This window comes from Canis lupus, chromosome 11 (assembly GCF_048164855.1).
Source record: "Canis lupus baileyi chromosome 11, mCanLup2.hap1, whole genome shotgun sequence".
Taxonomy (NCBI): domain Eukaryota; kingdom Metazoa; phylum Chordata; class Mammalia; order Carnivora; family Canidae; genus Canis; species Canis lupus.
Window position 1 is genome coordinate 15,146,275 of NC_132848.1, and position 27,124 is coordinate 15,173,398.

Below are 27,124 nucleotides of genomic sequence, written 5' to 3' on the forward strand. Positions count from 1 at the left end.
CAATGGGGTAAACTACAAATAAAAAGGTAGAAAATGAACCTTCATAGACATAAAATATGTCCTACACGAAAGTTGACTGTGGACTGAAGTAATTAAGGGAAACCTCACAAAGGAGTTAATATTGAACTTTACTAGTCTGTGATTAAAGAAACCATAGGACTTTATGCCCTCTGAAGTATTATTCTCTGTTACCCTGAAGAGTTCATTTATTCACTCCAGTGGTCTTAGCCTTTGAAACTTGAAATCTGAATATCATTATCCTAATAATGAAAACAAAATGGATAGCTCACAAATACACAGAAAAAAAAGAACGATTTTTGACTGGACTTGACCAATGGGATATGCTTAACTTATGGAGGCGGAGGGATGGAAACCATATTTTTTTTTGAAAATCACAATTTCTTGAAACATATTAGGAAAGACACTTATTTCTTCCAATGGGAAGAAAAAGAGTTGATAGGATTTCAAGGTCCTTGCATCCAAGACTGCTAAATAGGCTTCAGCAAACCTTACCAAAGATGAATACCAGTGGGTTAATGTCTAAGCATCTGGGCCCTTCTGAGTAGCGTGGACATCTTATAAAAGAAAACCCACCACGGTGAGCTTGGTCAATTACAAAGATGATGCATTACATCCAGCAGAGATAAGATTAGTAGATGACATCTCATTAAGAGTTTCATCCTATTTATGTCTAACTCTTCATCATCCAGACACTTGGCTCCTTTAAGGACAACCCAAAACCACACTCATCAATGGACGGGGTGGCCCCAAAAGCAAGAAGAGCACTTAATCCGTAGAGTTGAATAATGAATGGCCAATCTGAATTGACCATGAGGTTTGTTTTCATCACTTTGTCTTTTGAAAGTCATCAATTACAAAATTATTACAGTTCTTGCTAATTTTATTATAGAAGAACTTTTTCACATGAGAATATTTTGATGCATCATGCAGGAATAGGAAACTTTAGAGATTTCATGTTTAAGTGATAGTTTAACTACAATTATTGATCACAACCCAGAAGAATGAAAAGACGTTTAGAAACAGTAACAGAGTCACTGGAAACTGATATCAGAAAATCACAGAGAAGGAAAACAGTACCAGAACACTGGAAATCAGCAGGTGTCATCCAGAGCTTCAGAACAGGAAGAGCGGGGGCAACTACTACCATCAAGCCTGATCTTAGCCGTCACCAAATTTCTAGAACAAATTAATTTTGCAAGGATGGCATGTGTGCTGTCCGGGTCTCATGTACTCTGTAAAAAAATTGGAAAATAAAGCAGTAATTTCTAGGAGCAAAGCATGAATTTGCTAAGTAGTCAGAAATGTCTTCTTTTAATTAATTAATTTATTTATTTATTTATTTATTTTTATTTTTAGAGAGGGGAGTGTAGAGGAGCAGGAGAGGGAGAGAGGAAATCTCAAGCAGACTCCCCACACAGAGCCCGACTCAGAACTCGATCTCATAACCCTGAGATCATGACCTGAACCAAAAACCAGGAGTCTGACATTTAATGGACTGAGCCCCCCAGACGCCCCAGAAATGTCTTCTTTTAAATCATAAGGGTTATCATATTCAAGCTCATCCTGCTCTGATTATTTAAGTAGCCCTGCTGCTACATAACTGCTGTGCTCCCTAACAAAGACTACATTACGTGTAAGTAAAACTGGGCAAAGGACACTGGTTTCCATTTTACATAAAACCTTTCTGAGCTTTGGTATCTTTACCTACAAAATATGGACTATAATAATCTCTGATCTATGTCCTGCTATGAAGTAAGGGAAAATGAAAATGTTACACGGCGAGGGCAGCGCCTGGGTGGCTCAGTCAGTTTAATTGTCAGATTCTTGGTCTCAACTCAGATCATGATCTCAGGGTCCTGGGGTTGAGCCCCAGATCGGGCTTGTCTGCTTAAAAATTCTCTCCCTCTCCCCTCCTCCAATGCACCCTTGCTCCCCCTCCCTCCCTCTCTCCAAAATAAATAAATAAATCTTTTTTTAAAATGTTACAAAGAAAAAAATAATAATAAACTGATTAATAAGTAAATAAAATTTTAAAATGTTACATAGGGGCACCTGAGTGGTTCAGCCAGTTAAGCATCTGACTTTTTTTTAAGATTTTATTTATTTATTCATGAGAGACACAGAGAGAGAGAGAGAGAGAGAGAGAGAGGTAGAGACACAGGCAGAGGGAGAAACAGGCTCCATGCAGGGAGCCCAACGTGGGACTCGATCCTGGGACCCCGGGGTCATGCCCTGGGCCGCAGGCAGATGCTAAACCGCTGAGCCACCCAGGAGTCCCCAAGCATCTGACTCTTGTCAGTAAAACTAACAATAGAGGGACAACATGAATCTTACATCTGGAGCAGTATCTTTAGGAATAAAAACGTTTTTTTATGCCATATAAAAAATATATAAAAAGTCTTCCTTATTAAGTGGTATCTTAGTATAGAAATGAAGATGATGGAAGAGATATTCCCATGAAATAATTTTAGAAATAGGAAAAAAAAAAACTTTCAGACCAATGGTATGTGGGTCTCTGGGGCTGGAACAGTTGCCGGAGATTTGTTAGTTCAAATCATCCCAGGAAAGATGTGTGCACAGTTCTCATTATCTGTGTATTTGTTTGAAAGCCTTCTTTCCTCTATAGTTTATATGTATTTGATTTTAGAGTTCCTGAGAGCATCCCACATGGTGAAGAAATCAGAGGGGGACCCAGTGATTGCCGTCAACGGTTGTTTTTGTCAGTGAGCTGGGACTTGCAGCAGCCCAGCAGGTAGCTAACAGCGCCATGTGAATCCCTTTAGGATGAGCTCCCCGGAAGCACAGGTTCCCGGGTCCACGGGTTAGTTGTGGATGCAGACTTGGGCTTCGCAGCCCTCGCCCAGGAAACAGAAACAATGCGTGGGAAGTGATAGGAAGGTATTTGGCCTGACAACGATTTCCACTAACAAGATAAGTAAATAAAAAGTTTGGACTCCCTCCCTTTCATCTCCAACGTCTGCATCTCAGGAACCATCAAGGCTCCTTGATGACCCTGGTGGCTTTGGTGGCCCAGGAGCCGAGCCCACGTTTGAAAGCTCTGCCCTGGACTCAGAAAGGTACCATTGAGGTTCGGGCCGCGAGCAGGGGCAGTTAGGGACCCTTGGGATGAAATGACCATTATCTGTCAGCTCAGTGTAACTGGTCAAGTCACATGTCACCAGCCAAGCCTGAGTGGGCCCTCGATCCGTAACCGGCTCCCACCCACACGCAGCTCCTTAGCAGGCTGCACCAGCACGTAGGGTAGCCGGCCGACGTGAGTGACCTACGCTATGGCCATAAACAGAAAGCGCTCTTCTTCTGGGGCAGCCTGTGTTTCACCCCGACCCTCGGAGGCTGCCGGCTGGGCCTCCCTGTCTCCTGCCCCACATGCCTGCGCCAGCGCCCCCACCTGACCTGCTCTGGTCACCCCCACACACACACTTCCACTCCACTCTCGCCTTTAAAAGCTCCTGGCAGAAGGACCAGTTTAAGGCACAGATGCGGGGCTCCAGGGGGCTCTGTCAGGTAAGCGGCGGCCTTTGGCTCGGGTGATGTCCGGGGCCTCGGGGTACAGGCCAGCCTCGGGCTCCGGGCTCCGCTGGGAGCCTGCTGCTGCCTCCACCTCTGCCCCTCCGCTGCTCACTCGCTCTCCCCCTCCTCTTAAATGAAGAAATAAAATCTTCAAAAACTAAACCACCTAAAGCCCAGATCTGATGACATGCCCTCTCCTGGGCCGTGGCCGCCAGAGCCCTGCGGGAGGTAGGCCCGGGCGCCTCTCCAAGTCACCCCTGCCCTTGTCTCCGTCTGTCACCCCGCTCCGGCTGCGCGGGCCTCCCTGTAGTACCCGCTCAGGGCCTTTGCACGACCGCTGCCCTCACCCAGGGGCCCGCGTGGCTCAAATGTCCGCTGAAACGCCGTCCCCGCCGAGAGGCTCCCGTGCAACCTCGGGGCTGAAATACTATCTCGCTGCCCCACACGCTGCTCGCCAGCCCCCTACCCTGGTGGGTTTCTCGGAGTGGGTCTCGTGTGGCGTGTTGCTGTGGCATCGCCAACGACTGCGTGGCCCGTTAGCAAGGAGGCTGGCAGGGCCTGGGCCAGGCGCACCTGGTGGGGTCAGAGCTGGGCATACCTGGAGGGGTCCGGGTGGGGCGCACCTGGCGGGGTCTGGGCTGGGCGCACCTGACAGGGTCAGGGCCGGGCGCACCTGGTGGGAGCCGGGCCGGGCGCACCTGGTGGGGTCTGGGCACACCTGGCAAGGTCGGGCCGGGCGCACCTGGCGGGGTCAGAGCCAGGCACATCTGGCCCCCCTCAGGCCTCCTCAGCACCCCACAACGCAGGCACAGGCTGCCGGAAGGAAGGGGAAGGCCATGTCCCCCTGCTTCAGCATGGCTGTCAGGAGCACGGCGACAGCAGTGCCCCAGAGAGCTTGGAGTGTGGCTGCCAGCCACCATGCGAGGACCAAGGGAGGTCAAGCGAGGCGACGACGCCGCAGTCGGAACACTGGCTGCAAACGTGGTCCCTCGAGCCCGGCATCTAGAAAGGTCTGTGACAGGGGAGGCCAACCAGCCTCGCCAGCTGATTAATCTGACTTGAGGGCCGGGCGGCTGCGCCCCGTGAAGCCCTCGGGGGCCCAGGGCCACTTGCGCCTCCCTGTCCTTGCCACGCCTTCCTCGGAGGGCTCTCCAGGCCAGCGCTGCCCGCAGGAGCTCCCCGTCAGGCAGAGCGGAGGACAAGCAGCCTCTCTCGGGGGTGACCCAGGACCCCCCAACGGCGCTCTGCTCACAGCCCGGTGCGGCTCCAAGGAAGGCCGGCAGGTGTGGTCTCGAGCCGGGTGACTGGACAGTCCACTAAGCTCTGGGTACAGGCAGCTCTTCTGGAAGGAGGGGGCGACGGAGGCAGGGGACAGCTGGTGGTGTCCACTCCGATGTATGGGGCAGCCCCTTCAGGGCCAGGCGCTGCAGAAGGGCCTACCCTGGATACACAGGATTCCCACACCTAGGGAATAGCCGGTGTCATGTCTGTGACGGGACAAGTGCACACCGGACGCGAAGTGGCCAGTGAACCCACTAGAGAGGCACAAAGTGCCCCCAAAGCGGGGCCAGGCCAAGGGGAGGTTGCCCATCAAGCTTGGAAAGCGAAGTGATGCAGTCGCTGAGAGGGCCGGGCAGGGAGAGCAAGGGGCCGGGGGGGATGCTGAGGCCAGCGAGCCTCGGGTGCGCGCACTCCAGCACCCAGCTCAGGCCCTGGATGGCGGGGGCGGCTGAGGATGCGGCCTTCCTTTCCATCTGGCTTGGGAACCGGTGAAGGATGCTGAGCAGGGCAGTGATAAGGTCAGAGTTGGTGTCCCAAAGACCACCAGCGGACGCAGGATGAGTGGGGGTGGGGGATCCAATGTGGGAGGCCGGCTGGAGGCCATCCTGGGAGCCTCAAGGGGTGTTCTAGAAAGACAACCTCATAGGAAACAAGCAAAACACCCGTGGACCCACCCCGGTTACATATTGGCTGACTCCCACGTCACCGACTCGCAGTGGAAGCCTTCACCGTGCTCTGCGCTGGCGGCCCTCACACTCTTCTGACCACAGGCAGGAGGAAATCACTTTCTTCCCCGCAAGCCAGTTCCACCAACATATTTCGAAACAAAGCTTTCATAAAATGGTACTTTTACTAGAGTAGAAAATTCAGTCTGTGGTTGTTGTACTTTGGGTTTGTTTTATTTTTTCTCGATTCTCTTCCAAGCCAGTCAATTTATGTCGGGTTTGAGAAAGACTCCCGTGGCCACCACACGGAAGGCAGGGGAGCACGCTGTGAAAGCTGTCCACGTCTCGACATGACTAGATTGGTTAACAGAAGGGAAAACAGATGAACCCAAGACGAGTCGGAGAAACCAGAGTTCCAGAGCTAGGGAGACCTGAATAGCTACGTTATCTCCATCTTTCACGGGATCAGGGAGGAAATGAAACTTAGAAATACAAACGTACTTGACAGCTAGAGCAAGATGACAATTGTGATCTATTCTCATTTCAAGTCGATTTGACTTGGATCGAACAAATCATGCTTCCTAATGCACGTATGAAAAGCGCCATTCAGAAGTTCTGTGTATGGGATCCTACTTACGTCAATCCTCAGAGTTTAGGGGCCCCTGGGTGGCTCAGCGACTGGGCACCTGCCTTCCGCCCAGGGCGTGACCCCAGGGTCCTGGGAGCGAGTCCCGCATTGGGCTCCCCGCATGGAGCCTGCTTCTCCCTTTGCCTGGGTCTCTGCCTCTGTTTCCGGGTCTCTCATAAATAAATAAATAAATAAATAAATAAATAAATAAATAAATAAAATCTTTTTTTAAAAAATGCTCAGAGTTTACTATTAGCGTGTGGACCCGCACAGGATGCTGATTGGAAGGCACACGCCCAATGGTCAGGGGACCATTTCAGTCCCATCAGGGGAACTCAGCAGAACTGAGTTCTGTCTCATTTGGAGATAATATCAAAATATGAATGTGAAGCTGTTAAGCCCTTCAGGAATAAGCGTCAGTCAAGTAGGCCCCTCCACCCTCTACCTCCATCTCCATCTCCATCAAGAAAACACAGGGGTGTCTTGATTCCCAGTGTTACCCGCCCCTCTCCAGTGTGATCAGCTCCGTAAAAGGTCCTGTGCTCTCCTGAGTCACTGTGTTGGTGGTGTTGGATTTTCCATCTTGTGGGACCATCGAATACCCAAGGTTATGGGACTTTGAAAAAGGACTGAACCGGATGCTCTGGGGGCCATACCTTGCCCATCTTTTTTGCATATGTTGCCACCTTGACTGTTTTCCACTCAGAAAAACATTATAGGCTTTTTAAGTTTTACCGGTTCATGATGTCAAAACCTTCCATTACATAAACCATGTTAATGTCTTTCATACTAAACACGCTTTATTGGTTTTCACTTTTTAAGGCATCGCTCAATCACACCGTTAATTAAGCTACTCTACCCTTTTCCGATAGGGTTTGGGGGAAAGAAACAGTAATAGTCTACATTCTTATTTGCCAACAAGTAAGAAAGTTGGGTATTTTGTGAGATAATTGCAACAGAAATACTCTTATGTTACTTATGCTTATAGAGGTTAATTGTAAAAATCATGTGACCATCACATTTGGACGATACAATTTTTGAAGGATATTATGTGTTGCTAACTTCTGTATAAAATTTTTTAGAAAAAAAATAAAATAAATAAAAATTTAAAAATAAAAAAAATTTTTTAGAAAGGAGAACTGCATATAGTCTAAGCTAGTAAATGATTTATTGTCTGATAGGTCATGTATTATATGCCTTCGCAGGCATCTCTTTTGCCAGTTTTTTTATTAGAAATTTACACAAACTTTTCACGGAATATGACAAGACAAAGTTTTTTACAGTTATCTTTGGCGTTTGTGGTTTGAACAAAATTCTATTGCATTTCTTAACAACTAAATGAATTCCACATGAAGAGAACTCTGCTCACTGTCTCTCCTCTCCTTGAAACCCACAGACGTCTTGCCGGAAACGCTTTGACATACATTCCCAAGGGAGCATTTGCTGGCCTTCACAGTCTTAAAGTTCTGTAAGTAAACAGAGTGTTATTTGTTATATATTTTTTGGTCATGTTTCTGTTTTTAGTGTCAAGTGGATGCTAATTAACTTGTAAAGACTAAAGTCCTCTAATAAGCTCTTTAGAACCATAAGATAATTCATTTAAATTCAAGTCTACTGGGTAGCCGGGGTGGCTCAGCAGTTCAGCACCACCTTCGGCCCAGGGCGTGATCCTGGAGTCCCGGGATCGAGTCCCACATCGGGGTCCCTGCATGGAGCCTGCTTCTCCCTCTGCCTGTGTCTCTGCCTCTCTCTCTCCCTCTCTCTCTCTGTCTCTCTCTGTCTCTCATGAATAAATAAAATCTTTTAAAAAATAAAAATAAAAAATAAATTCAAGTCTACCTTCACTGGTACTGCAGAACCACATTATACCTGGCTGGATTCATGTATGAAAAGAAATTCATGTCTTCTCTTCTAATTTAATATCTAAAATGCCCCTAAAGAAGCAACTTAGCTCAAACTCTTAATAGAGCATTTCCCTTTCCTTTTGTGTAATGAAGTTGGGGACAGTGTCTTGGATCATTTTCATCCCCAAGTGAATAAATCATTATGATGCTGACATCATGAGACCACAGCCTCAAACCATTTGTCAAGCTGGTTTCCATGTAATGCACCGAATAAGGATTAGCTAAAAAAAAAAAAAAAAAAAAAAAAAAAAAAAAAAAAAAAAAAACCTCCACCAAGTTTATGTTCCACTTGTGAATAGAGAAAAGCCTAGTGCATAACAAATATACTGAGTAGTTATTTCATTGAGAATCATTCATTCATTGAGACTTGTAAAGGTAGTTTTCTTATTATTTAATATCCAGTTTCCCAGTGTGTTCATCAGAAAATTCACTATTACTGAATACGTTTTTCTTCTAGTACTCACTGCTAGATATTTTTTCACTTTATTCCTGTAGGGAAAAAAAAAGTCACCTAGGTAGAGAAAATAGGTAACATGAGTTGAAAATCATACCAAAAAGAAAAAAAAAATCAAACCAGGAAAATTTTATCTCAGAGAATATACTGATAAATATCCTTTTTTCTTGAGATAAAAGTTATGAACTCTAGGGAGGTATTTGATATACTTCTCCTTAATGGGAATTGCATTTCACTGGCATGAGACACTCATAGGTTATTAGAAAAGCAGTTTTATTTAAAATTAGCATTTCATTAAAAATTAAATTTAACAGCAGAACCATCAGTTTGGTCTGCTTACATAGTTAAGTTTGATCCCCCTATGCTTAATTTGGTTCGCTATTAGTCAGAAATCTCTTTAGGTTGTCCTATTACCAAATCCTCATGTTAATTCATTACGTGGTTAAATTTTGAGCTATAGCATCAACTCTTTAGCGCACTGACAACTCCATGTACCCAGCAAAATACTTGGAACCATTCAAAATGCGTCATAAATTAATCAAGTTTAGATTAGACAAATAAGATGTTGTTTTGTCAAGGTTGAGGTATGTGCCACAGAGTATTTTGGATACTTGTTAAATAAATGATACTAGAATCAACTATTTTAATTCACTTCACAAAATGTGTTTTGGGTGTACTGAGCAAGACAGAGCGCACATGTGTGTGCATGCACGGGATTGAACACATTTTTGCTAAAAATACAAAAATCAATAGGTGTGGTCCATACCCTTGGAAAGTTTATAATATAGTGATGGGCTGTGGGGTCAGGATAGTAGGACGAAGACCAACAGATCTCTGATTCATCTGAGAAGTGTGTCTAGAAATTTATGCAAGACACTGTGGAACTCCAGAGGTTGGGAAACGTTTACTCTGGTCTGATGGGTCAGGTTTAGCTTCCTGGGAGAGATGTTTTTCCAGAGATGACCTGGGAGCTGAACCTTGGCACACCTATGAAATAGCCATCCATAGCAGGTGGCCACCTGAGGGGATAATGTCCCCAGAGACACAGAGGCAGCTCTAAGAAGGTTGGTACTCATCCTTTGGCAAAAGGTGCAAAGTATCTGGAGAAGAGCCTGGACAGATAGAAAAGGTCCTGGTCCCGGGGATCGTGTACATCACGGCAAAAACACACGGGCGTTATCCTGTTCTGGGCATAATGAGGACTCAAGGAAAAGCTGTCAACATAGGAGTGGCAGTTTCAGACTTAGCAGTTCAGCGGGATCGCTGTGCACCTGAAGAGGACCTTAGAGGAGCAAGACCTCTGCCAGGAGGGGTCTTCACTCTTCCTTTGCCCACTGATACTCAATGAGCAAATTCAGTCAGCAAATATTTTGAAAATGTGTTGACAGTAGAACAAGGGTCCTCAACCACGGTCACTTTGCCTGCCACCGAGTGGTGTGGAAATGCATGGGGACCTCTTTGGTTTTCCAGATGATCGGCACAGAGTAAACTGTCCTGTGATGTGCTACTCAGCCCAGCATAAAGGAATCTCCCGCACATGACCTGACGTCAGTCTGTCCCTCCAGGCCAAATGGAAATCAATAATATCTTCATGCATAATAATACTAAAAGGTTTTACAAGAAGTTCTGCATAAGCCTGATAATTTGTACAGGAGAAGTTAAATGGCATAAGTATATTCTCTTAAAACCATTGAACAATTCTGTTTATGCATTATTCCAGGTATTGAATGAAATATTTAGTTGAAAATAATGTTAGTGAGGTGGATTACTTCAAAAGCCACAGAACAAATTAAAGATGAATAAAGGCGGAGGTGTAAAACTTCTTAAAAAATAATTGCCATTAAATCGGAAGAGAAACATGAAACATAAGGGTCTCACTGAATTTCATTAACAGAGGTTGTTTTATAAATACTTTGTATTTTGGGCCCTTAAAAGGTTTAGGAGAATAGTCATTTAAAAAAAATCTAGGTTGTGACGATTACATAATAATTTCTTTATTGGGGGTGGCCTGTTGCTTTTGTAACCTTGCTCTTCCACTCTCCACCCCTGTCTACCACCCAACTTCTATGAAGGCAATAGTGTGATATTCCTTTTTCCAATTTGGCTTCAATTCCCCATTGCCTATATGTTCTCCAGGACCTCTTGAACGACTGGAGAATGAATGCTTGCCGCAGCGTGTGATGGAGCTTTAACATAGGATAAACGTTCCCTGTGGTATTTCAACCCTACCTTTATCTTGTCCTAGTGGAGAATTATTTTGACACTACTCTTCTCTATAAGGAAGTCATTTGTGAAAATATCCATGCTCATTTGTGAGAGTCTAACATTTCCTGACTTTCTCCCCTAGAACATCTAAAATTTGTCTTAACATGTTATCTTTATTTTAATAAAGGTTGTTTCCATCCTTCCCATAAAAATATAGTCTGTTATATATCTTAACTCTAGTTCTTATTCTAGCATCCATGAAGACCTATAATCTCATTCCCTCTTCTTGAACAGAATAGCTTCGGATCATGTTGTTCCTCTCGTGCCCAACCTTATTCATCAAAAGGAGAGGCAGATATCTGACTCGTTCATAAAGATGTCTCCTATCTGAACATCATGTGTGTAATGATACATGTATCACTTTATTATAAATTTCTTTTTATTTGTCCTTCATAATATAGTCAGGGCAGGACATTATACTGACTTTTTTCTTCAAAATGATGTGTAAATATTTTTTATGAATTTTTATCTAAATATAATAAAGAGGGTATTATAAAATATTTCATATTAAAGAGAGACTTGGGTCTAGGAGGAAGAAAGAAATAACTGATAACAGTATAGCATGATAAGAAAGGTAATATAAAAGTTATAGTTACGTGGGTCCCTGACCAGCATAGAGAGGGTAAGGATTTTTTATTAAAAAAAGAGAGAGAGTGCGAGAGAGAGGAGGAGAGAATAATAATCCAGTCCATTAAGACAATGAAGATAGCAACGCCCTCCTTGGCTAGCACTCTCTTATATCTGAAATCTTGCTACTGTGAACTCTGGAAGATCATTAATATTTAAGAGTACCCCTGTATCCTGGCCTCATAAAAAAATAAGTTATTGGTTCTGTATTGCAAAATATCCAATCCAATGGAATTCTGAACCAGGCTCTCATTTGCGAGGTTCATTTTCTCGTGTAGGCCATTGAGTCATCCTGCCACCCAGCACCAGAACCAAAGCCATGTGGAAGTAATGGGTAAAACCCACCGCAGGAAAGTCACCAGTAGCCAAAATTCTCTCATTGCCACATAGACTTACAACAGAGCCTCCACAGTTACTTGATATCTAAATGCAGAACAATTAGGCAGAAGGAATACCAAGCCACCGATCATGAGGAAGTCCCCTGGAAGTCCCCTTGCAACATAGGATTTCATCTCCCTTTGCTTCGCTGTACCTATTCTCAATCAGTCCTGTTGGCAAAAGAGATAACCAAACATTGTATTATTAAGAAGCATGGGGTGCTGTAGGAAATAATATTTTGCATGTTTAATAATTTAAAAATTTTAGATTTTTAATGAATTTTAAAAATAAAAATATTTTAAGATTTTTAGTATTTGAAAATCAGAGAAAGAAATTAAGAAAATATGATGCACAAAAAAAAAATGATGCAGCCATCCTCTGTCTCTAGAGAAAGTGTTTTATTTTCTTTTCTCACCCATATGCAAATGATAAAAATGAAGCTAACAGTGCCTGAACCCATATTCAGTTCTCAGTGCTTTCTGCTGATATTCAATGCACTGAATAAAGAGTATTTGCAAAAGAAATCAGTAGCCATGTTGTGAATGCCTTCTGTTTTAATTGCACTCCTTAGTGCTATAAACCCTTTAATTGTTTTGTCTCCCACTAGGCTATCTTAAACAAAAACAGAATTTTTTAATTAACTCACTGGAGACTTATAAGGATATAATGGAGATAACTTGCTCTTATTTTGTCATTTAAAAGTAATTAAATAGAAGTTCATTATTTTAGGGAAAGATCAGGACTTGAGTGATTTTTTTTAATTATAATTTTGGTATTTTACTGGTAGTAGAAGTAGTTCAAAAATTAAATAGCTGAGAGGTAGTGCAGGAGTAGCTCTAAAAATTATCATTGGCAAAGCTCATGTAAGCTCTGTTTTCTGAAACCCGATACATAAAACTTCAGAAAGAGTTTGCAACTACTTGATGAAGGAAAACCATCTGAATAAGTCTTATCCTCTACTTCAATCTTACAATTTTTTTAAAAGAAGTCCACCTTTTAATAGTTCCACTGTTTGGTTAGCAAAGCATAGAGGGACAGTCCAATAAATACTTTATAGAGTGATATATTACCTACAAAGTTTAGACATCGATTTAAGTCCATTATTTGTGTCTTACCATCATTTAAATTTATCACTCAATTACTGAGTGACTTAGAAAATCTTTCTGTGGTTTAACATAATATATTAGAACTACTTGGAAAAGTGTAACATACCCTGGAAATGTAAAATTGTAATATTCAGGTAAATTATGCAAAATACGGAATTCAAGCTACAGTTTTCCCAGTTCCTTAACACGTATGTATAGTGTGAGAGCTTCCTAAAATTTGACTTTGTTCCCAAGGAACCAATACACTTGACCCTCTTAATTTATGAAATGTTAACTGAATTCAAGTTGAATAATGAAATTATCTCGGTATACTTTTGGAACACAAGTGACATGATTCTATTCCTGATTAAACAGGATCTCAGCCGCGGTAAGAAAAGTATAAATTTTATGACCTCTGAATATTTTTCATGTCTTACTTATTTACAAACGCGTATCTGTGCAGATGAAAGGGTTATAAACGCCTTCATGTTTCAAACCTCAAACACCCCATCCATCACTCTTATTCTCCCATTTTACAGATAAATGACCAAGGGTCGGGGAGATTCCATGGGTTGCTCCTTAAGACTCCGCTCAGTGTAGCCTCAAGTCTAGGAGACATATGCTACCAGCAACAACTTAGTGCAGCAGAGGGTGATGCTTAGTGTGTGGTGCCTTTGCCCTTCAGCACTGGGATCACCTGAAAGTTTGTGCAAAATGCAAAATCTCTGGCTCCTACCCAGACCTACTGAACCGGAAACTTTGAGGGTGGGGCCCAGCAAGCTGCGTTTTTTTAACAAGTCTTCCTGTGAATTCTGATAAACCCTAAAGTCTGAGAACCACTGGCACAGATTTTTTTTGGGGGGGGGGTGCATTTTATCTTCTGGTCAATTAAAATGTCACATCCAGTATGATCTCATTATATTGCTCGTTTTGACAAGGAGTCCATCAATTCATACAAAAAGGGACAACCTTCATTGAATGCTTACCACGCAGCAAGGATTGTTCCATGTACTTTGGCTCATGGGATCATGGCAGTAAGCCCTCGGGGTAGGTGTTACTATGGGTCACTGAAATGTGGAGAAATTGAATGATTTCCCCAAGGCGACACTGCTGGAGGCAGGGGAGAGGTGGACAGATTCAAGAACCCACCCTCTTGGGCAGCCCAGGTGGCTCAGCGGTTTAGTGCCACCTTCAGCCCAGGGCCTGATCCTGGAGACCCGGGATCGAGTCCCATTTCGGGCTCCCTGCATGGAGCCTGCTTCTCCCTCTGCCTGTGTCTCTGCCTTTCTCTCTCTGCATCTCTCTGTGTCTCTCATTAATAAATAAAATATTTTTTAAAAAAAGAACCCACCCTCCTACCCACCCGTACCTTAATCATACCATCCGCCATGTGACCTGGGAATCTGTACATTGAGCAAATACCCCTCAGGAGAACGCTGCAAGGTGCTGCAAAAAGCACACCAAGGTCGGAGTCAGATGTCCCTGGGGCTGGATCCCCACTGGTCGCCTAATGTAAAGAAACGTCCATTGTGCAGAAGAGAACTAGACAAATGGTCTGAGATCCAAATGTAAGCTGGTAACCTAACAAACAGAAATGTTTCTGAAAAAAAAAAAATGTTTCCGCCAAATGTCTGCTTTCCTAAAATAGTCTTCTGCCTCTGGTTTACATAAACTATGGAATACAGGGGGAATGCCTGCAAAATTAGGGTGTTGTAAACATTTATGAATAAGATAGCAAAATACAAGGCATCTAATGGGGATTTTTTTCCTTGCTAGTTCACTGCCCGCAACGATATATTTTTATTTCTTTTTTTTATATTTTTTTATTTCATTGTTACCAGGTGTTTCTATTCCATGGTCCTCACGTCCTAAAAAGAACTGTTGAACCCCTGTGAGCAAAAGTGCAACAGCTCTGTATTAAAATAGGACCACACACAAGAAGAAAGGGGATCTTGAATAGCTTCCTAGTGTATCCATATTTCCATTTTGCCTAATTTATATAGTCATCAGAGTGGTCTTTTAAAAACATAAATAAAACCAGTGCTGGTGAGGATGTGGAGAAAGCATGGGGGGCTCTTGTCCACTGATGGTGGGAATGCCTATCAGGTAAGCCGCTGTGGCGAAAAGCATGGAGGTTCCTCAAAAAGTCAAAAATGGAAATCCCATACGTTCCAATAATTCCACTCTTGGGGATTTACCAAAAGAAGACAAATACACTAAGCAATAAATAATAAATTTATTTAAAAAAAGATAACTAAAAAAAAAGAAGACAAATACACTAGTTTGAAAAGATACATGCACCACTGTCTTTACTGCGGTGTCACTTACGGTGACCAAGATATGAAAGCAACCCACGTGCCCATCAGTAGGTGAATGGATAAGGAAAATGTGTGTGAGAGAATATTATGCAGCCATGAAAAGGATGAGGTCATGCCACTTGAGACCACGTGGATGGACTCGGAGAGTGTTATGCTAAGGAAAATAAATCCGACTAAGGACAAATACCACATGATTCCACTCATAAGTTGAATTTTTTTTTAATGAATAAACAAACAGAAAGCAGACTCAGGGCAGCCCCGGTGGCGCAGCGGCTTAGCGCCGCCTGCGGCCCGGGGTGTGATCCTGGAGACCCGGGATCGAGTCCCATGTCAGGCTCCCTGCGTGCAGCCTGCTTCTCTCTCTGCCTGTGTCTCTGCCTCTCTTTCGCTCTAAATAAATAAATAAATAAATATTTAAAAAAAAAAAAAAAAAAGAAAGCAGACTCAGACCTATAAATACAGAGGACAAACTGATGGTTGCCCGAGGGGGCCGGGGGTAAGGGTGGTGAGCAGAATCAGTGAAGGGAAGTAGGAGATACAGGCTTCCGGTTATGGGATGAATAAGTCGCAGTAATAAAATGCAGAGCCCAAGGAACACAGTAGGCGACCTCGTAATAACAGCCACGTAGGGGCCCGTGGTCGCTACACGTGTGATGAACATAGCGTAAGTCACATCAACAGGTCATGCACCTGAAACTAGGGTTACATTGTGTGCCGATTCTACTGAACTTTTTAAAAAGGGGGGGGAAAAAAACATAAATAAGATCCTATAATTTCCCTACATAAACCTTTCAATTCGTTTCTCGCCACACCTAAAGCCTCACCGGAGCCTGCAAGGCCTCCATGGGATGGCCTCAGTTTCTCCCAACCTCTTGCACTCACTCACTCCTCCTCACTCGGATCCTTTGCTGCTCCTTGAACGAGTCAGGCAAGTTCCAGCCTCTGGGCCTTTGCACTTACTCCACCCCCCCCCCTCAGAAATTCTTCCCAGATGTTCACACGAATTGCTCCCTGACTCCATTCTGGTTTCCACTCAACTGTCACCTCCTAAGAAGGATCTTCTCTGACCACCTTTAAAATAAAAAATATCACCCCTGTAGCCATCTATCCCAAATCCATGTTTTGTTTTCTATCCACAGTACCTATCCCTTGTCTGATACCATACGCTCATCCGTTCATATTTAATTATCTTTCAGTCCACACAGGAATGGGAGCTCCCCAAAGGGCCAAGACTCGGTCTGAGGCTCTGCTGCTTCCCTGACACCTAAATCAGTGCCTGGCACTGCTATGGCCGGTTATTATTGATTTTAACCGTATAATTATATAATTATTGATTAGGTTGAGCATCTGCCTTGGGCCCAGGGCGTGATCCTGGGGTCCCAGGATTGAGTCCCACATCAGGCTCCCTGCAGGGAGCCTGCTTCTCCCTCTGCCTGTGTCTCTGCCCCTCTCTGTGTGTCTCTTATGAATAAATAAATAAAATATTGTAAAAAGAAATTATTGTGAACCTCCTTTAATGCTTTTCTTCATCTGTTTTCACATGCAGCATGCTGCAGAATAATCACCTAGGACAGGTTCCCTCGGAAGCTCTGCAGAACCTGCGAAGCCTTCAGTCCCTGTAAGTATAAATTGCAGATGTTCTCAGGATCAATATGGGAAGGAGCTCAATATGGGAAATGTCCAGATGACCATTTTAATAAACTCCTTGGTTGGGGACCAAACCTACATAGGTGGTGCAGGAGAGTTTTCCTTAGAGCGACAGTCCTTCGCATCCTCATTAAGCAGTATGTGTGGAGTTCCCCATCAGACGATCCCAGCACCTGCAGTGAAAAGCCTCTCGTCCCTGCTGGGATCACAGGACAGACCATCCAGGATCTCGCCCTGCATTCCCCTGTAACATTTTAGTTCTGGAGGTCAAAGTAGAAATCATGCTTTCTCCTTTTATCTAGAAAAAAAAATGAGTCTCACAACCTAGATATCGTGGCCTCTTCTGTTTTTAGATTATCTGAGCTGCTTGCCATAAAATGTGTGCTGAGTCAAAGATTTAACATTTAAAGTTCTTTATGTTCATTAGGGGTCCTCATATCAGTAAATGAGGATCTAATGGTACGTCTTGCAGCCTCACACACACACACAACACACAGCAGGGGTGTTATCGTTCCTTGTTCTGAACACACGAGTTCTCCATCAGGAGTCTCCATTCTTCATTGAGTTAGAATCTCTGGATAAGCAAAAATGAGTTATTTCTCACAAAAAAAAAAAAAAGCCCTTTCCTACCAACTAAATGTTTTAGAGCTTGGGGTGCAAGCATTTGTTGACAGTGATTATTTGGCAAGACCGTGCCATGAGTGGCTGGCCAGGAAATCCTCATCTCCTCGGGATGTGTAGGTGTTCACGTCCCATCACATAATTCCCGATATATCATGTGTGATACCTGCTTTTGTCTTACTTGCACTGGAAGTCTTCCTCCCCCCAACAAAATACCGGCGCCCGGTCTGGCACGATGAGGGAGAGAAGTGCATTAAAAAGCCAAACACGTGCCGCAGACTCTGGCTGAAAAGCTGAAAAGTGTTTCAAAGGATCAATTGGTTCATCACGGGGCCCCCCGGGGGCTCAGTCGCTTGAGCCACCGACTCTTGATTTCCAGTCAGGTCATGGGCTCGAGGTTGTGAGGTCGAGCCCCAGCCGGGCTCCACTCTCAGAGGAGAGTCGGCTTAAGGTTCTCTCCCTCCCTCTCCCTCCGCCCCTCCCCTTTCAAAGAAGAAGAAAAAGTAAACCAAGAGAGAGATCCATGGGTCAGGGTCAATCGTTATATATAGTCTGCTAATGCTTCTCAGCGGCTGGCCCAGAGAAGGACAGAGAAGGACAGCGAGGTTCAAGATGAGACCTTCCTCCTTTGATCTTTTTCTTCTTAATGAAAGCAAATCTGTGCTTGGAGACCATGCGAAGGGCTGTAGCGCAGCCAAACGGCCTTCCCAGGGCGTCAGGGCCCTGGATCAACAGACGCACAAGGGCCCCTTTGTGGGCCCCACAGGGCTGCGGCATTTCAGGAGCGCCCTCAGGCCACCCCGGGATCGCTCCTCCTCCAGGGGCTGTGTGCCGGGGGGAGGGGGGGGGCCTGGGTGCAGCAGGGGGACCCAGACCAGGGTGGGGGGGCCCTGGGTGCAGCACAGGGACCCCAGGACTGGGGTGTGTGCGTGCTCCCTGCCCCCCATACCTCCTACCTGCCCCCACCCTGCCTCCTACCCACACCCCCACTTCTTACCTGGACTCTCCCCTTCTTACCTAGCCTCCATCACCCACACCCCACCTCCACCCGCGGTCTCCTACCCAGCCCCCTCCCCAGGCTTCTCACCTGGCCTCATCCCCCCAACTCGGCCTCCTACTCAGCCTCCCCAGGCTCCTTACCTGGCCTCCCCCCACCCAGCCTCCTACCCAGCACCCCTTCTTACCTGGCCTCCCTCCCTCCTACCCCACCCCCTCCCACCTCCTACACCCCCCTCCCACCTCCTACACCCCCCCTTCTCACCTGGTGTCCACCCCCCCACCCCCGGCCTCCTACCCAGCCCCCCCCCAGGCTTCCTACCTAGCCTTCCCCCACCCCGGCCTCCCCCCACCCACCTCCTACCCACACCCTCCCACCCCCCAGGCCCATGCACTGCAGCCAGTCAGCCCCTTGGGTCCCGGGGCCTCCTCTTTCTCTCTCTGGGAGTCACTACTTCTCTCACATTCCCCCTCGGCTCCCTGGGCAGCACCCTGCACCGCCGGAGCTGGGGTGCATCACCCCCGTGGCGCCTGGACTGGGGGCTTCTCAAGCCCAAAGCCTGAGGCTGTGTTCCCTGGGGCCTTCCTGCCTGGCCCGACGGTAACGCTAGGCGCCCTCCGAGGACCGGGAGCCGGAGCTGGGCGGCCCCCCGAGCTGTGCTGGAGCCCGAACTCCTGGCCTAACCCACACTCAGCTTTCCAGGAGGAAGCAATGTGTGCTAAGAATAGGACGGAGAACCGGGGCTTGCACTGTTGTGTGGACTTAAAATAGCGCACGTGCGCCTATTAACTCTGCTGACAGTCTGGGGCCCCTAAAGACAGGAGGCCAGGCTGCTACCCTAACGGGTCCATCACAGCCCCCGCAGCTCTGAGCTGCCCAGGAAACCGGCCTCATCTCCGTCTTGATCAGAAACCTCATCCTAACAAACTCTGGGGATCGGTGTGGCCGACACGCTTGGGAAATGACCATCCGCATTGTTCTATGAGCTCAGGAGTGATCCACATACCCAGAGCGGCCCATCCCCACTGAAATAGATCCTTGGTACACCTGCTCCACCCTGTGGACTTGGCTTCATGGAATATGGTTGGAGAAACGGGATATATTAAAATCGGTAACGTTGCTGTGAGCAAGAGACGAATCGTGCTCGCGTTTCAAGAGACGTCATCTTCATTCATTTAACATGAGCGAAAGTCATTCGCCTTTGTCCATGATTAAAGCACACAGGTACACCTGTGTTCTTGTAACCCGCTCCTGATGCTTACGAACTCCTTGCCTAAAGCCTAAGAGGTCAAGGCCGTGCGCCAGAGCCCGGCAGCCCAGAGCTGGCCCCTGCACGGCACGGCTGTCTGCTTCTGCATGGCAATGACCGCCCAGACACCAGGTGGCTTTGGGTAATGTGATCGAATATAACTTAACTTCCTTTCTGTCTCTTTGGGACGGAATAGGAAATGTAATCAGAATTCACAATGAGTTGTATTTCACCAAGAAACTGTTGGCATAATAGTCATCTGAGGACTAGGTTCAGATTACAGTGATTTGATGGAAACCCGAAACTTCCCCTCCCGGGCCCTCACACCTTTGTATCTGTAGTTAAGAGATCGGTCTATGAAAAAGAATCACTGCTTCATCCGTTGACAGTCATCTCGCCGCCCGTGGTGAAGTCCAAGGTGATCCAACAGAGTGACGTAGGCGTGTCGGCCCAGTGTTATTTAATACACGTTAGTTCTCGTGGGTTCCACGTTCGCGCTGGAGAAGCCAATTGTGTTGACGTATCTGCAGTGTGGTCTCTATCCTCCGACCGGCTGATGTTCATCTTCAGAGCGTAAGGCCTTGTTTTTAAAACCTACGGAGAACACGTAGCTCGTGCCCGGACCATGATGTGCCCCTGCATCTTGCAATGGCAGCTTCCCAGCCACCGGCTCCCCCTCTGAGCCCTGTGAGGCTGTAATAGCCTCACCGGCCCACGGCCCACTGTGTGGGGTTTTGCTGCCAAGAGTCCCCAGGAGAATAAGCAAGAAGAAGAGACGAGGAGGAAGGGGCAGGGCTCGCAGAGCTGAGCAAGAAGCAAGGCAAGCCTAGAACCAGCCACCGGCTTCTCCCTCTGACATCCAGGAGCCTATTGGGTTTCAGACCCTGGATAAAGACTGGGAAGGACGGAACAAAAGACAAGGTGCTGTAAGCAGACAAGAAGAAAGCAGGGTGAGGTAACCCAGAGGAGAAGTTTAAAAGACCAAAGGGATTAAAAAAACAACGAAAAACAAACAATGGTTTCGTATTAGTGACATTATTCCTTCCACCTAAGATGGTCTCCCGAAAGAAAAATTACAAGCTTACGCAATAAAAAGGCACATCCAGTAAGTAAAAAAAAAAAAAAAAATTTAGTTTGGTTTTTTTCCACCAAAGTGCCAGCATATTAGGTACAGCCTGGGATGGAGGCGGACTTAGATGTTGCAGAGGCCGCGGCGTGCGCCTGATGCACTGTGAGGAGCTCACTTCCCGGAGCCACGTGCACACCAGCACCCAGCGACCTGTCAGGAGGACAAGGTTTCCTGGTCTCCCTCCCCGCGTGCAAGCAGGAGGCAAAAGCTATTTCCAGAGGGGGGCCCTTCCTACAGCGCGTTTGCTGCGAGTTGGGGCACAGTCCTCAGGATCACGTATGGGACAAGAAATGCGAGCACTTACGGCAAGGCCCCCCGCCTGAGGCTTTCTGCAGCGGGCCCTGTGCCCGGGCCCCGGGAAAATCCCGGAGGGGACCGTCCTGTCAGCTGGATAAAGAGCCCCGCGAGAGCGAGGATGTCATCGATGAGCAGTAAAATGCCACTTTTCTCAGTCTCGTGATAGGAAAGGAGGCCTTCCTTTGGAAAATACGTTAGACTCTGAAGAAGCCAAAGGAAGGGCCTCACTGGGAAGGCGCATGGCCAAAGGGGGGCTGTGTCCCCCCTCCTCGGGGTAGGCGAGGTCAGGACAGAATTGCAAAAAGGCACATGAGGAAGCAGCAAAGCCTGGGAAGGCTGCTGGAAGCGCCCCAGGAGGTCAGCCCCCCGGGGTCATGGGAGCAGCAGCCCCTGCTCTTGGTGAGGCGCGTGTACACGGCTCCGTCCTGGAAGCAGCATCCCCCGGGGACGAGCCGAGATGCTCCCTTCCTCAGCAAGGAGGAGGCCGGAAGCTCAGAGGTTCAGTGACCTCCTCAAGGTCATCGGGCTCCTAGCGGAGTCAGGCCGGGGCTGAGGCTCAGCTAAGACCTCCCACATCTGCACGTTTGCCACCGCGCTACCTTGCGGCCTCCGGAGTGCAGGCCGGACAATGGGCGCACGGCCGCGGGTGCCGGAGCTCCTGGGAGTGAGCCCTGGAAGGGGGCGAGCCAATCACACCTGCCCTCCGGAGTGCTCCGGGGAGGTTGGCAGGGGGGCAGGCGGTGCCGCAGGTGGCTGGAGAGGGGCAGGGGGGCAGGCTGCTGAGCAGCGCCCGCGGAGCCCCGCTGTCTCCCTGGGCCTCGCGCTGCCCCGGCCTCTGTGCCTGTGGGTGGGGCTCGTCTCCACCCTGTTGATGCGGGAACCATAGGCACGAAAGGGTATCTCGGCCCTTCTGCAAAGGTGAGAGTCGATCAGACAAAGACAAGAGGGAAGAACATTCGAGACGGAGGGACTACGCAGGCACTGGTCGCCGTCGGGGAGCCAGGGCCCTCGTGCATCAGGGCCAGAAGCCAGGAAGCCAAGGCCACAGGGCTGAAGCGGGAAAAGTGCGCTGCAAGGTGTCCCAGCAGAGTCCAGCAGGCGGCCGGCCCGACACCCCGAGGGCCGTTGGGGGTGCCAAGGCCTTGGTGTCCGTGGCCAGAGCGGACGGAGTCCACGGGAGGTGCGCCGGCAGCAAGGCCGTCGTCCGGCCTGGGTCACCGGGACAGTCTCGCAGACGGAGGACTTTACCAGGGTTGGGCCCGTGGAGATGGCAAAATGGAAACAGGCTTGAGAAATAGGTGAAGTCGCCGGCACTGGGAACGAATTGGCGACGGAGGACGCAGGAAGACGGGGAGTCGCGTGGGTGTTAGTGAGGCCCGTCGCCGAGACCAGCAACACGGGGACCGGGGCCGCACGGGGGGGCAGCGGCAGGAGATGACCGGCCTGGTCTCGCACGTGGGTGCTGTGGAGGAAAGACTGAGTCGAAACAGCTGGAAAGGCGGCCTGGCTCCCGAGGAAAAGGGAACTGTGGGTTAGGTCCTCCCACCATACAGTCCCCTTCACCTAACGTCTCGTTTGTGATGATTGTCTGGCTGCACTTTAGGAAACAAGCTCCTTAAATGTTGGATGGACGCGTCTAGAAAGCGTGCTCACGCCTGCCACGTTTGCCATCAGGTCTCCAGCACCCGGAGCAGGACCTACAGAAAACGTGCTCAGGAAATATTTATTGAGTTTATTGCACCAAAGCCCTAAGTGATGTCCTCAGCATCTGCTCGGACCAGCCAGCCTCCCCTGGGGGGCTGTGGCCCCATCCCCGGCTCTCCCAGGTGCCAGGCTCTCACCTGCCACCCGGGCCTCTCCTACCTGCCCTCCCGAGCTGGCGGTTGCGCCGCAGGGCTTCCTCCGGGGCCTCGGCGTCGATGTGTCCGCACGACTTGGCTTTCCACGGTCTCAGCCCGTCTCTGCTTTGGGAACCCAAGGGGCAGGCTCGGGGCAAAGGGGCTTAAGAGGGACTAATTCCCAACTGTCAAACAAACGAGTCGCAGAGGTGAAGAGGGCCGGACAGGGATCGTGATCGTCGTAGTGTCCTAATGTGGCACGGTGACAGACAGACGGTGACCGCTCTTAGCGTCGTGAGCGTGGAGTAGCCCGTAGAGCTGTTGAATGTCAATGCCGTGCGCCTGAAGCCACGGCGGCGACACGGGGCAGGTCAACTGTACCACGATAACTTTTTTTTTTTTAAAGGGGGGAGGGAGTAGGGTTCGAGGAAGGACCTTAATGTGAGGCCTTGGAGGGCTGGTGAGATTCAGATGGGCAGGAAGGAGGGGATGCTCCTGGGGACAAGGCCCCGGAGTACCTGGGGGGGGGTGGGGGCGAACCCGCGACAGCCTGACGGGGACCAAGAGGCCGGTGGGTAAGGTGGACGGCAAGCCCTGATGGGACAGGCACCGAGAGGCAGGTGGGTAAGGTGGATGCTGAGCTCTGATGGGACGAGACCGAGGGGCAGGTGGATAAGGTGGATGCTGAGCTCTGATGGGCCGCCCCAGGAGCCGGGCCACAGCCCAGGGAGTGATTGCAGAGATAAGAGATCAAAGGCAGGGGAGCAGCTCAGGGACTGTTGCAGGCCCCGCAGGTGTTAAGAGATAAGAGGCTGAAGCAGACAGTGGAGAGTTTGGGAGATAAAGGGAGAGGGCTTGGTGCAGGATTGGCTGGAAGGCTGAGAAGATCCAAAAGAATGACCTGCAGGTTTCAGGCCCTGATGGGCCTGGGAGACCAAGGCTGCCCTTGGCAAAAAAAAAAAAACAAATAAATAAAAGCCTTTGTTTTCTCTGGAGAAAAGTGAACCTGGAGATGGGAATGCTCCTGGTGCTTGAGGCCCTGATACAAAACTCATAGCAGCAGGGACCCCTGAGGAGCTGAGCAGGCTTGCAAATTGACTTTAAGACTGGGTGTTATTCAAAAGAAAAAAAAAAAAAAAAGACTGGGTGTTATTCTGTATGTTGGCAAATTGAACACCAATAAAAAATAAGTTTATTATTAAAAAAAAAAAGACCCAGTTGTCACCGCCCAATGGCGCCGCGGACACCGGGTCCCTTAGGTGGCTGTGGCCAGGCCCACTCGCCCGCTTCTAGGGTTCTGCTGTCCCGGGCACTGGAGGCTGTCTCGCCCCCCAAGCCGCGGAGATGAGCCGACTTGCTCACCTTTTCAGAGTTTAAAGCACTAATTTATGTTCCTGGTTTACAGTAAGTGTAGCGACGAATAGGATGGGGACTAGAAAGGGAGGCACAGAACCGCCCACGTCAGCTCTCGTGCTGCTCCTGTGAATTCACACATGTCGTGCGTTGCCAGCATATGGGTGGGATCTCATCCAAAGAGAAATCCCACCTTGTGGTCACTCGGCAAATATTAAATAATAGTAAAAACAGCTCCTATTAGTATAAGGAGTTCTATAAATCAACATGAATCCCATCTCTAAGAGCTCCCAGCGATACAATTCTGTCCCAAGAGTATTATCACGACGACCTGACAAATTCAATTTCCAGTGATCCCCTGGCTCCAGGGCGATGCAATTTCCAAGCGGTAGAACTTGACCGTAACAAATATTTCAGCTGCCACATCAGATTGTATGACGTACGAGCTTGGAACTCTGTGCTTTTCACCTCACAGGCAAAGCAAGGTAATCACTGAAAATGCTTTCGTTTTTTAAAGATTTTATAAATAAACTAAATGGTTGTGTTCTTCTGACCCTTCATGGATTGCTCGGAGTGGTCTCAGAAAATGCAGGAATGTCCGTGCCAGTGAGTCAGTCATTCCCGTTAGACTTAGAGAGAAAATTGCTCATCCAAATATAAAACAGAAAGGTCAAAAAAATAAATAAATAAAAAATAAAAAATAAAATAAAACAGAAAGGTCAGTGATGAAAACGCCATGCTTCTCAATTGTGTCAATTGAGAGAACCCCCATAAACTTCTATTATACCTGCAGCTGCAACATTTTCACACTTTTGGCTTTTTTTTCTCAAGTCATCTATGTTAATAATTGACATCAGCACAGCCATCTCAGATGCGGAATTAGCCAAGATCTACGGCTTATCTTCCGACTAACGCTTTCTTCCTTGTAGTCTGTGGCTTATCAAAAAACATTCTCAAACAGAGATATGAGTCTGTGTGATACATTGGCAAGGTATCATATATGAGATAGATGTAAAGGGCCTTTTTCTGGAAAAACAATAGCAGGCATGATCTCATAGCTTCTCTAATCCCTACAGTAATGCCACTGATAAATCAAAAATTCCTTTCTGGAGTAGGGAACAGATTGGCAAATTGTTTCTCTTAAAAGAGAAAAACGTGTAAAATCCAGCATCTACACATGAAAAGATCATGGAGGAAAAAAAATCTTTAGACAAAAGGTAAGAACATGAGCTTTTTACATGTTCTTTTTGGTTTTTTGTGTGTTTTGTTTGTTTTTGTTTTTGTTTTTGCCATGGCCTGACATGAAAGATTGCTTTTCTTGCCCGTAAGTCTTCATCACACAGGACACTCCGTGCTCACAGAGTGTAATGTAACATGTGCACGTTCACAGCGAACATGCGGTTTTATTTTGTTTCTAGTTCACATAATACTGGGTAACATTCATCCCTGCTCTTGTGTGATCCCCACCTGCCCAGGCGCCCCGGAGGGCACATGGAGTCACGGTGGGGCCCACAGCCGACAAGTGACCACGTTCTCTCCCGCGCGTCCATTTGGCCTCCTTTAGCGCAGTTATCCAGACTAAATGTCTACCTTGGATACTCAAAAGCACCGAAGCCTGTCAGGGTGACCTTGGATGGCCCTGACAAGTTCCCGGCGGCGAGGAGGGACGACCCCAGGTCCATGAGGGACAGTCCCGTTGGCCAAACAGTTTGGGCAGCAGATTCCCTTTGGTAATTATGGAGTCCTCCAACCTCAAGGCCTCCCTACAGAGAGGTAGTTATTTCAACACATGCCCCACAGTCTTGACAGATCTGCTTGGCCTTGATGGTAGTCCTCAAGGTCACACTGCCCAGACTCACACTTGATGACAATTCTGTTCTTGCACCAAGTGATGTCATAGTTTTCCTCAGCCATGTTCACCTTCTGGGCCTTTCTGGGCCTTTCTGGGCCTTCTTGACCTTTGCGGGCCTAACACAGAAGGTGTGTGTGCTCCTTTGTCCGTGATGGGAGGCTTCCTAGACTCAAAACACGCAGCGTAGCTACTGACCTTACGTAGGAAGGATTACGGGGACTAGAAAAGCGGCAGGCCTGCCAGCCCATAGGACCCCCTCAAAAATATGTCCATCTCCATTTAGAGATTTGAAACGACAAAGGGTTAAGAACCTTCAGGAAAAATTCGGGAAACCTTTGTTGGGGGGGGAGGGGGGCGGCGGAAATGTTATCACTCCCTAAACGTGAAGATTTTTCTCAAGTAATAACACCTGTCATTTGTAGAGCGCTTTACTACTTACAAAACACTTGCACATGTTTTCTCGCTTAATTCCCGCCGCAGTTCTGTGACCTGTTATGCTCTCCAGATATAAAAAGTGACCCTCGGAGAAATTAATTGGTGTGTCTCCACATCTCAGGATTAATCACTGACGGAGACTTGACTCAATTTGTCTTGATTTTTCTAATTCAGTGCACTTTCCAGGAACCACATGCACGTAGTTGTTACCACATAGAAAAGAGCGTGAAATGTCTTACCTATCAGTTTGCTAGAATTTATAAGTGACGGAAGGAGCATAAAAGGGGTCCCATTTCCATACAGTGATCACTTTGCAGAACACCTTTCGAGACCATGATGAAGAGGTTTTATTTGCCTAAAAGGTGATGGGTCCACTCCCGTTGTTTAAAGGCTTTAGTTCGCTACACCTACCAGCGTGCAGGTTTTGTGCTACGTCTTCACAGTCTTGCTAGATACTTAAACGCCAAGACCCCCAGTAGGACGTGTCTCTGAGAACGTGCTATCACGTGTCACCTCTCCTCCCTTACCTTTGGAATGAAGATGTGCCAC

The 27,124-nt window shown here is 47.4% G+C and overlaps 1 protein-coding gene across 1 annotated transcript in view; it reads left to right on the forward strand.

The window, feature by feature from the left end:
• LGR5 (leucine rich repeat containing G protein-coupled receptor 5) overlaps positions 1–27,124 on the forward strand; it is a 127,190-nt gene that overhangs the window by 66,309 nt on the left and 33,757 nt on the right. Inside the window, exons 3-4 of the mRNA XM_072768773.1 lie at positions 7,523–7,594; positions 16,704–16,775. Of these exons, the coding sequence (XP_072624874.1) occupies positions 7,523–7,594; positions 16,704–16,775 (144 nt within the window). The remainder of the gene's footprint in view (positions 1–7,522; positions 7,595–16,703; positions 16,776–27,124) is intronic.